A 12,359-nucleotide genomic window follows, 5' to 3' on the forward strand; every position below is an offset into this window, starting at 1 on the left:
AAAGGATGACCCTCCACTTAAACTCAGCAGTTTGATTCCTTCCTATAAAATACTAGTTACATTTAAAAAAATCACAAATAGTGGCTAATTAGTAGATTGATTTATCCAGGCAAATATCAAAATCAAAAAATTTGTAAATATTAGAATGTATTAAAAATAGTGAATGCTATTTTATATAGAATTGAGATGAGATCCCACTCAACCAAGAGAGGGGTTACTATCTTACCCAAGGGGAAATTTCCCCAAATTTCTCAGGAAACAAGTTAGAATTCAGGGACATATTGAAGAGCCATCTTCTCCTACATGTCTGCAGTAGAACAAGGCTTCCTGAACCTTTCCATTCGCTACTCCTTTTTGCCTGAAAAAAATGTTATGCGACCCCAGATATATAGGTATATAAAATAGGCATACCGGTAATAAATCATAATTTCATGATCCCCACATTCAGTTATACAACCCTATGTGAGTTCATAACCCACGGATTAAGAAGCTTTGCAGAAGGCTTTCTCTTTGATTCAGTTCTGAAGAGATTACAGAACCATGTAAATCTCTCTCAAAAAAGAAGTAAAAAAAGTCTCATTTCCAAAGCTCTCAGCTCATCACTGTTCTTAATGGAGCCACAATAGATTGTGTTAGCCTTTCTTCCACCAATTGAGAGAACTTCATATAAAATGCTCCAGACTTGACTAGAAATTCAGATTATGTTTTTTTAAAAAACTGTCATAAATAGTAAAATTAAACAAAAGATTTCATCAGAAGGTAATGTATGATCAAGAAAAAAGATATGGACCAGTGATGTAACAAAACTGAGATTTCATTGATTAACAACCCATTTGCCTTATTACTGCCAAATTTGCACTTATTATCTTTCTCAATATGCCAAAGATACCAAGACAATTCAAGAAAGAAAGGTTGGGTAGACACCCTAGCAAGCTTATAGAAAGATATTTATAAGACATAATAATCCTATGGATAATTGTATGAATAATTATTTTATATATAAATCATTTTATTACAAATTAAATGTTTAAATTAAATTAGATGTTTATTAAATTAAATATTTAAACTATATTAAAATATAAATATGCATAATTTGTATGCTTTATTATATATCATATGTCTATTATAAAAGTGTGGTTTATATAAATTAATTTAATAAAATACCTATATCCTAATTTAATACATTTATAATTTATTTTTATTATCAATAATAATGATATAGTACACTGGGTTTATAAAACATTTTACAAATATCTCATTCCATCCTCACAATAATTCTGAGAAGTAGCTGCTTTTATTAATTCCATTTTATAGGTGAGGAGAATGAAACAGGAAGACTTTAAATGACTTGCCTAGGATGACACAACTAGAAAGTGTCTGCGCCCAGATTTGAACTCCAATCTTCCTGAGTTCTCTGATCCCCTTTAATCCTTTAATGTTATGATGCTTATGTATTACATTGGAAGTAAATAGATCTTTCTTATTTTTGTGACCAGTTATAGTAATATCTTTTTTTCTGTTTTAGACAGCCACAATTTCTTGGGATATCCAAACACTGTATTCAACTGTACCAGAAGATGCTGAACACAAAGCAGAAAACTTATTTGTGAAAGAGGTAACTCTGAAATTGCTAGCCATCCACTAACTTAGAATACTTTCACCTAATTCTGTTTTTAATAAAATTTGTCATCAATTAATGCTTTTTTATAGTAGGTAGGTACTTCTAAGTAGCAACATACTCTGATACTTTTAAAGGAGTAACCCTTGAACCTGTCTTATATCAAAATCATATTTATATTTACATATTTATAAGCATCAATATATTTACATCTATTTATATGTAAATATTATGATTTGAATTTATTTCATAAAAATTTATATAAATTGTATATAACTTAAATTTATTTTCTATAAATTTATATTACATGATTTATTTTATGTATATTATATAATACAAAATTAAATTTATATTTCTTTATATTACTTCCTCTTATCTGGGCTTTCTTCATTTACTGGTAATTTTTTCCAAGCAAACACTTTTTTTCAGCCCAATTCAAAGTCTCAGTCTGGAGAAATGTTAAAGTGTTCCTCTTTGGAAGAGAGTAAAGGCAAAGTCATATAGCCAACTTTTAAAAATTAATTTATCTTTCTGGGTCTCATTTTCCTCATGCAAAATATGGTTCAATTAGCTATTTATGAGGCCTTTTCCAGCTCAAAATCAATAATCCCATAAACTCACAAATTGGGTCATTTTTGGCCTTTTGATAAATCATAGGATCATAGATTTTTAAGTTGGAACAAATCTTAGAGATCATTTAAATCAGCCCCACATTTCTGAGGTGAGAAAACTAAAGTCTAGAGAGTTTAGGGGACAAACTCAAGGTCATGCACACAAAGAAAGAGATAAAACTGTGATTTGAACTTAGGACCTCTGTTTCCAAATTCAGTGCTTCCACCACTGGACTACAGGCTAAATATGATCTAATTTATGGAAAAGTCTGAATAATAAAGTATCCTTAGGAAAAGTAGTTTATTAATTTCAAGTAGTAACATGAACTAATTGAAGAGGGCTTCTCCGCCCCAATAAATAAGATCCACTTGTGAATAGCATCCATTTTCATGTAATTAATATAAATTTTCCCTCTTACAAGAACCTGTTTTCTTAATTTAATTTTTTTTACCATAAGTGTATATGTGTGTATTTAGTATATTTGAATAAATTCCATTCAGAAATGAATACATTAAAAGTATTCAAATATTGCATAAAATTATAAGTAAATCATATTAAAGATTAAAAATTTTACTTAACATTATTCAATTCAATTATATATTGAATATACTTAAATATTCCAATTTTTATATGTTGAATATATTCACAATTTCTTCATTATTACATTTCCATATTAAAATTAGGGGAAATCTTTCCAGAATACATTCAAAATTTTATATTTATATATAATATGTTTATTTTGTTGTTTTGATTTTCAAAATTTAGTCTAGCCTAAGATAGATTTGACACTTGACCACTCTCACCATGTCCAAAACTGAACTTCCCCTATCTTTCCCTTAAACCTCATTTCTTCCAATAGGTGGTAACCATTTCTGTCTAAAGCACCAATTCCAGTTAATAATCCAGTTAATACTCTCCCAGCATTATCCTTAATACTTCACTTTCTTGCTTTGCAGATCCAATCAGCTGTCCACTCTTTTCTACCTTCACCACATCTTACACATATAACCCCGTTTCTCTACTTACACAGTTATTACCTTAATTCGGGTCCTAATTACCTCTTCACTGGATTACTTCAATAGCCTCCTAATTGTTCTTTCTGTTTCAAGTCTCCAGTCCATTCTACATACTACTGCCAAAGTCATTTTTCTCAAGTATGATCTGATTACATCTCTACCCTATTCAGCCAACTCCACTGGTTTCCTTTTGTTTTCAGGATGAAATATAAAGTCCTCTATTTAGTATTCAGGAAACTATATACAGCCTGTATTTTCAACCTCATTGAACACTGCCACCTTCCTACAGTCTACAATCCAGTTATACTGGCTTCCTTACATATATATATATATATATATATATATATATATATATATATATATATATATATATATATATATATATATATATATATATATATATAACACCATCTCTCATTACTATCTACTCCCCATGGCTGGCATGCACTCCACCCTTATTTCCACCAGTTAGAGTTATTCTTCCTTTAACATGCAATTCAAGCAAAATATCAAAATGAATCCTTTCCTTATTCTACCCCCAATTGCTAGTGCTGTTGTGTTTTTAGTCATTTCAAGTGTTTCCAAATCTTCATGACCTCATTTGGAGTTTTCTTAACAAAGATATTAGAATTGTTTGCCATTTCTTTCTCCAGCTCATTTTAGAGGAAGAAACTAAGGCAACAAAGTTAAATGACTTGTCCAGGGTTATATCTAGTAAGTGTCTGAAATTGGATTGAAACTCAAGTCTTTTTTTACTCTACCCACATACTCTATCCATTATACCAACTAGATACCCTAATTTTCTCCTCCTAAAGTTACCTTGTATGGAGCTACTTTGTATATCTTATATTTATTAACTTTATATTCATGATGTATATATTTTATACATACTTATCTCCTTTGTTAGAATGTAAACTCATTGTGAATATAAATTATTTCATTCTTTATACTTATATTCCCAGAAACAAACATAATACCTGGTACATAGTAAGCACTTAAATGATTGATGATTGATTGATTAAATGAACTTGTATAATCTGAATTCACCTATGAAATTCCACCTATGAAAATTGTCTACTACAAGTGTACAATATGCTAGTTGCTCAGTATTAAAGTATTTGTCAGTTTAAGGCTGATATTCTCCAAATTAGAGCTAACTAAAGATCTCTAGTTTGCCTTCATTATTCTGTGAATTTGTACATGTTATGCACTTGTTTAATAAGTTCTAAGGTAGGGGCAGCTAGATGGTACAGTTGGTAAATTACCAGCTCTAGAATCTGGGGGACTTGCCTTCATATCTGGCCTCAGATACTTGACATTTACTAGCAGAGTTACTCTGGTCAAGTTGCTTAACCCTGATTGCCTTGCCCAAGAGTCTTTCCAAAGAGAAAAGAGGAGGGCATCAAGACCATTGGTTTTATTACCCATCTAACAAAGCTATTCTGAGGGCCTTCCAATACAGAAGAACACAAGGAAGTCTCCTCAAATACTCCTCCAGAGTACTGACTCTATCATGCAGTGTTGTGCTACATTGCCCTGGTTCTCTTGCTTGCCCTCTTGGTAAAACATTCAGCTTTGCAGTAATCAGAAAGTTATCTCAGAAACCCTTGTCTTGAAATCCATACAAGTTGAGTTTTTAACAGGATGACTAAAGGTAGCATCAGTAAGGGGAAAATGATGAGGTCCTCATCACAGTTGTTGATAACCTGCTGGATTACTGCTCTATATCTCAGTTATTTGGCCTTCCCTGATTTTAATAACATAAAAGGCAATAAATTATAAGAATATTAAATAGTGGTTGTTCTGGAAGCAAGCTCAAATAGAAGTTTCTTAAATATGTTCCCCACAAGTCAAAAGTCAGGAATGGTTTCATTTCTCTTTATATTCCAGTACCTGGACCATATTAGGTGCCTAATGAATGCTTATTAAATGAAATTATAAAAATCTATCACCATCCTTTTTACATGTGCCTAACCTAAGAGAAAGAAAAATCAAGATTCTCTCTTGTTCTCCATCTTTTTTGCATTTGAATCTAATCTAAGAGTAGGAAAGTCAAGATTCCATCTTATTCTGTTGATAAAATTGTCCCATGAGATAGAATCAAAAACTCTTACTCATTTTGCTTCAGTCTTATCTATTAGCCATATCACTCAAGTAGAAAGACATTAAATTGATTTGACATGAGCCTTCCTAAGCAGTTTTTGTAGAAAACTTCTGGTACCCTGTCACTTTCTTATAAATGTTTTATAAATCATTTCCTTTTCTTTTTGATTGGGAGAAATATATGCTTTGTTTGAATCTTTCCTTAATCATAGACTCAAGTGCCTGACTGTATTGGCTACTATGATTTTCTGACTAGTCTTGATTTTTTATAATAGGAGTTCATTTCATTTAAAGACATTTCATTTGCAGTCTCTCTTTCTCTCTGTCTCTTTCTGTCTCTCTGTCTCTGTCTCTCTGTCTCTTTCTCTGTGTGTGTGTGTGTGTGTGTGTGTGTATGTGTGTATCCCAGAAAACTTTTTCACTTTCTAGCAAGTCTCCTATCCTCTTTTAATTTGACATTTGTGGGTCTACAGTCTCCTCCTTCTGAGTTTTTAACTTAGCCAATAAATCAAAAAGAATTACTGTGTTTCCTATGTATTGTACAATGGATTAGTTGCTAGCAATAGGAATAAGAAAATTAAACTCCCTGTCCTCAAGGAGCTTAAATTCTTATGGAAGAGAAAACATGTGATATTTAAGTTTCTTCAGCAAGTTTATTTTGAGATTACCTGAAAGAAGAGAAGGGATCAGGAAGCCCTTACATAAAAGATAGCATTTGAACTGAGTCTTAAGAGAAATGTAATGAATGCTTTTTGGATAAAAAATAAAATAAAATAAAATAAAATAAAAATGTGCCTATCTTTTAGGCATTGGTGTCCAATCTAACAGTAAAATGGTCAAGATTCCATTTTTTATCTTATTGATAAAAATGCCCCATGGGAAAAAAATCAACAATTCTTACTCATTTTATTTCACTCTTATCTATCATCCATGTCACTCTTGAATAGGAAGATATTTAATTCATCTTAGACATTCCAATCCTGGAAGTGATGAAGGAAATGCATTCCAGAAATGGTGGGCAGCAGTGGGATGTTAGCCAATGCAAAGATATAGAGGTGAGATGTGGACCCTGAAAGACCCTTGTATCATCAAAAACCAGTTCAGGGATGACTTGGCAATCCTCAGTGGCTCTGATTGGGTTCAGACTTTGAGGAGCTCTGTAACAACTCTATAAAAGGAGTTCCAAGTGATTTTGGTATCGACCTTGTTTCTTTCAGGATGCTCTAAATTCTTCCCCAAAATGTCCTAATTCCCAGTTGGAGAATTCCCAACTCCCCTAGTTTGCTAAACCTGATCTAATTCAAATTCATTCTAGTTTGGAGGGGTGGGGTATCAGCACTTCTGGGTTTCAGAGTATAGTGCCATTAAATTTAGCAGATTTTTGTTAGATCACCTTTCATAGAATCATAGATCTAGAATTAAAAGGAACCTTGTTCCAACTCTCTTTTTTAGTGATAAGGATACTGGGACTCAAAGGGATTTAAAGGGTCACCACAATCCCAACAGCCTTAACTGTTGTACCACAGTTCCCTTTTATTGTCCTGACCCAGTTTCCCTAATTGTCCTGCCTTGGTTTCCCTAAATTGTTCTATCTCAGTTCCTAATTGTAATGCTCAATCCTGTAACACCACCCTTCCCTTTTAATCATCAGAATGTTTGATAGGATAAAGATCTTATATCCTAGACATCAGTAGAATATCAGGTGCCTTTCCCCATCCCAATTAATTAGAATATCTGGTGCCTCCCCCACTTATGTCATCCCCATCTCAGGTGCCTTCCCCATTATGTCATCATTCTTGTTACCCAATAAAAGAATCTTTGTATCCTACATTTGCTGCTGGATTCTTAGAGACTATAATCTCATTCAACTCTGGGACCAAACCTTGGATCCATTTGGTCCCAGTAAATCTCTCCTTTTGAAATAAAACATTAAAAACCTCTCTAATCTCTATCTTGCCTCATTTTGTCTATTATCATTTTTATGTTCTCTTACATGCCCATCAGTTAAATAGAAGACATAAATATCTACATGTGACTATTTTATTATTCTTAAAATACTTTAAAAACCAATATTAATTTCTCACATGGAATACTGAACTATTCCAAGCATCAGTTGTACTTTTCTCAGAGGATCTGGTTAACACAAAATCTGGTTAACTAACATAAAACCAATACCTATTTTATTTAAGAGACTAACACTAGCAATTATGAAAGTGAAGGAATCAAGGATTTAAATACAGCAAACAATAAATATTCATTAAATTCCTACTTTATGTAAAGTGTTGTACTAAGAATAGGGAATACACAAATAAAAACCAAGACAAACACGAGTTTCCTATTCTTAAAGTACTTAAATATCCATGGAGTGGGGAGGGCAGACCAAATAAAATTAAGCAATAGTGAGGATAAAAGATAATTGAAGTTGGGAAAGATCAGATATAATGAGTGTGATTGGGATAAAGCATGAAAAGGCTTCACAAAGGAGATAGCAACTAATGGAGAAGATGAGCGGAAGGTTTCCAAGCCTGGAAGATAGTCTGTTGACTCATTGGATGTGAGAGAATAGGGGTAGCAGGAAGAAGAGAAATTCAGGCAATTAGGAGAAGGGCATTGCCATTAGCAAAAATAAAGAAATTGGGAAAAGGAGAAGGTTTGGAAGAGATAATTATGGGGTCAGTATTTGACATGTTGAGTTTGAAACACAAGCAGAAATGTTTAGCAGAAATTTGAAGTTGGAAGAGCAGAACTCAGGAAAGATGTTGAATCTAAATATGTAGATTTGGGAATCATCTCTGTAAAGGAGGTAATTAAACTGATGGGAATAGATGAAATCACTAAGAAGACCAATGTCAGATTTTGGGTAAAAATGTATTAAGGAATGGGAGAAGGGTAATCAACTGCCAAAAGGATCTGATTATAGGGAAAAAAAACCTAAGCATCCCCAACTTTTTTCAACCACACTTCACATGACATGATCTCTAGACCACCCAGTTGCTGAAATAAATTTCAGTTTGCCAATGGCCTTTTTCAGATGCTGTTCCCAATACAGAAGTAAAAATGTTAGCCTTTTGTTTTTGCATCATTAACTTGAGACTTTTTCTGTGGTAGGGAAAGTGAAGGCAAAAACAGTATAACATTTCTTTGGAATTGAGAAATGGGAAGTGCTGTCATTATCTGGAGCTCATAAATGGTATAAAATTAACATCTACAAAACATCCCCATGTGTGTTTTTTATTTACTTTTTTCTATGTTGATACAGCACCACCACCTCCCTGGGGTAAAATCAAAGGGAACCTATAAATAGGTTGCATACTTCAGACACAGGGTTTGTGCAGCAAAATCTTCATTTTAATATACACAAAGGGAATATATAAGGCAGGAAGCTCCACTCTCTAATTAAAACTGAGTTCTTGATTTGGTTTCACTTGGCAAATCATCATGAAGAAGCAGTGAATCTCATGTACTGAGCCTTTGAAGGTAGGACCACTGTGTCTGGAGATCACTAAGGCTGAACTAACCCATACCCACATCCCCCCCAAAAATGCTTATAGCATAATAGAATAACAAATGACTCTTCTCCTCAGTTGCCATGGTTCCTCTGAAATTCCTGAAAATGCACATTGCAACTCTCAGGACTAAGAGTTAAAGGAGTTCTAAGTTCAGATACTTATTAGCTCCTCAATTTCCTCATCTGTAAGATGAAGATAATAGCACTTGTCTCACGGTTGTTCTGAGGATAGAATGAAATAATAAATCCAAAGTATTCCTACCTTTACAAATCTTCTTGTTATTATTATTGCTATTATTATCTAATCAGCCATTTATAGCATAAGGTAAAGAGAAAGCTACAAACTTAAGGAATTGTATTGTGCTACTCACCCAACATTTGCAGGGAATTTAATGGCATCAAAAATATTGAAAGAATGAAAGTCTAATGATTGTGCCCGGTCCCCTTAATCTGAAATTAAGTGAGATCAAGTTTGATGTAATATGGCATTGAAGGTCCCTTCAAAATCTTTGATTGGCATCATGTAATCTTAAAGGAAGATAGATGAATGGGATGAGGAAATGAGAAAGAATCAAGAAGGCAGGAATCCTGGGCCTAACTACCCTGAAATAACTAGTTAGCAAACAGGCTAATCAGGAACAGGTCAGATAGGGTATTTATTTTTAAACCTCCTTGTCACGAGGCACAGGCCAATAGTAGGAAATTAGCAGCAGACTAAAGCAAGAATCAATCAACATTTTTAAAGGCCCCACTCTTTACCAGGCCCCATAGTTTCCAAAGAGACAAGGAGAAAGAACGAAACCAGTATTCAGACTTAATCTTCCATGGCAGGAAAATTAAAGAGGCTACCTATCCCTCCTGATCCCATGAAGGGAGGCCAAAAAAATTCTCACATTTAGCTAATAATGATAGAATAGGGAGGAACCATCTGGAGGTCAATTAGGTAACTTTTCCAAACCTAGAAATTACATAATCATTCTTGGTCTCACATGCTCAGTCATGCTAACAGTCATAAGGGAAATTGTGTGGGAGTTTTGGAAATCCAATACTACCAATCAGTCAGTCAATGAATAAATAAGCATTTATTAGTGCCTACCATGTAACAGGGACTGTTCTAAGGGAAAATTGGTGACATAGGAGAAAGGGAGGGAGGGAGTCACCAGCTTTCTCTTATGTTGTTATATGCCCAGTTTTAAATTCTTAAGTGAAAGAATTGAGCACAGAGTCCAAAGCACAAAGGAAGCTCTTCCTTGATAATCTCCCTCTTTGTAGATATCTGACTTCTGTGTTAGAGCAGGAGTTCTTAATCTTCTTATGTGTATATATGTGATGGAATGCTTGCAGAGTCTGATGAAATCAATGGGCCTCTTCTCAGAAACTTTTTTTTAATAAGTTTTTATTGAGGTTTTTTTTTTTTTTACAGTAGCATAGTTTCTCCCAAAATCCCTTCTCCAATTCATTTCCCAAAGAGCTATACCATGTAACAATTCATATTTTTAAAGACAAAAAAGAGGAAAAAATCAATGGAAGTATTCAATACATCAAAAATATGAAAATATGTACAATGCAAGTTGTAAACTTCCCACTTCTACAATGGGGTGGAAAGGGGATTTCTTTTCCTAGCTTTTCTTTGGAACCATGATCATTTCTTATGTCTCTGCAACAGAATAGTCTTTGTTGGAGGGAGTGTGGAAATATAGACATATACATTATTATGGAACCTATGAATAAGTTCAATAATTTTGGAAAGGAATTTGCAATTATGCAAATAAAATAATTACAATGTCCATACTGTTTACCCAGAAATTCTATTGCAAGGTATCTATGCCTAAAAAGCCACTGATAAGAAGAAAATCCCTGTGTACACCATAATATTTATAGTAGTAATTTTTTGTGATAACAAAGAATTGGAAACAAAGCAGGTGCCTATGAAATAGAGAATGGATAAACAAATTATAGTATATGGATGTAATAGAACATTATTCTCTAAGAAATGATGAATGAGACAAATAAAGAGAATCATAGAAATGTCTACATGAACTCATACAGACAGAAGGAAGCAGAGCCAAGAAAGCAAAACAATGATTACAATGTAAAAACAAAAAAACCCAAAAAACCCCCAAAAAATCAGGATACAATTTTAAATGCATAAAATAAAATACATAGGATTACAAAAGAAACCAATTATATTGAAATACAATTATTATAATATTAAAGCTTCCAAGTGTCTTATGTCTATCTACAATTCAGTTTAGAGATCCAGATTAAAAATCCATGTCCTAGAAATCTTTAAAAAGTTAAATAAAGCCCCCCCCCAAAAAAAAGCATGGTCTTTGGTCTTTGCTCAGAGCCAGCAAGACCTTGACACCACAACATAAGTAAATCAGAGCTTAATAAGCAACTTCATAACCATTATTAAACCAGCAATTTCCTTACAAACAAACCTTTGAAGATAAATATGTAGAGTAAATCTTTGTTTAATAATAGTCTCACATTTAAATAACACTTAGCTATATGCAAAAGGAGGTAGTGTTATTAGTATTTATATCTCAATTTTACAGTTGAGGGCCTACATGGCTAGTAAAATTCTAAGTGAGATCTAAACCTGTCTTCTGATTACATACACACTGTCATCACTTTTTCTTTAACTTCCATGATATTTTTAGAAGATTCTACCCTCCTACTGAAAAAGTTTGCTCCAACACACAGAAAATGAAAGTTGAATTTTAAAATGTTAACATCCCTTCAGAAAGCATTCACTTCTATTCCTGAGCCAGAAGGAGATGTCAGAATTCATTTAAACAATGGAATCATTTCACAGTCAATTAGTCAAATGTTTGAGGGCTTATGAGGAAATAGTTATTTATTTCTACACTGTTGGTAGAGCTAAGAATCAGTATAGTCAGTTTAAAGTTTGCAAAGCGCTCAATAAATACTACCTCCTATTATTCTCACAACAACCTGGCATGCAGGTGCTAATATTATCCATATTTTACAAATGAGGAAACTGCGGAGGACAAAAATTAAGTGACTTGACCAGAGCCACAAAACTAGTAATTGTCTGATGCCAGACTCCAGCCTCAGTGTTTTATTTACTGTGCCACCTAACTGTTTCCAAAAAGCACATGATAGCAATCATTTTCTTGTGGCATTTGCCCCTTCTTCCTTATCACTTTTATTGATTCTTATGTCAAATTGATTAAGAGGAGCCCTAACCCCTTTTATTTGATTTAAAAGGCATGCCAAAAACAAATCTACAAATACTTCTTGGTTAATCTAGCTTGCTATCAATGTCTTCCATCTACAAGCCATAGCTTTCTAGTGATTGCTTCATATAAATAGCCATCTATTTAACTAAGAAGAAACAGATATACAAGTGAAAAAACAGACTTCATTGGAACAGCCTATGACAAAGAAAGAAAAAGAGGGAGGGAAGGAAGAAGGGAGGGAAGGAGGGAGGGAGGGAGAGAGAAAGGAAAGGGAGAGAGGAAGGAAAGGGAGG

At 33.4% G+C, this 12,359-nt stretch overlaps 1 protein-coding gene across 5 annotated transcripts in view; it reads left to right on the top strand.

Moving 5' to 3' along the window:
- DOCK10 (dedicator of cytokinesis 10) overlaps positions 1-12,359 on the top strand; it is a 325,083-nt gene that overhangs the window by 148,952 nt on the left and 163,772 nt on the right. For all 5 annotated transcript variants that reach the window (XM_074298584.1, XM_074298583.1, XM_074298585.1 and 2 more), the window contains exon 3: positions 1,526-1,615. In XM_074298584.1, the coding sequence (XP_074154685.1) occupies positions 1,526-1,615 (90 nt within the window). The remainder of the gene's footprint in view (positions 1-1,525; positions 1,616-12,359) is intronic.

The sequence above is a fragment of the Sminthopsis crassicaudata genome, chromosome 3 (assembly GCF_048593235.1).
Source record: "Sminthopsis crassicaudata isolate SCR6 chromosome 3, ASM4859323v1, whole genome shotgun sequence".
Lineage (NCBI taxonomy): Eukaryota > Metazoa > Chordata > Mammalia > Dasyuromorphia > Dasyuridae > Sminthopsis > Sminthopsis crassicaudata.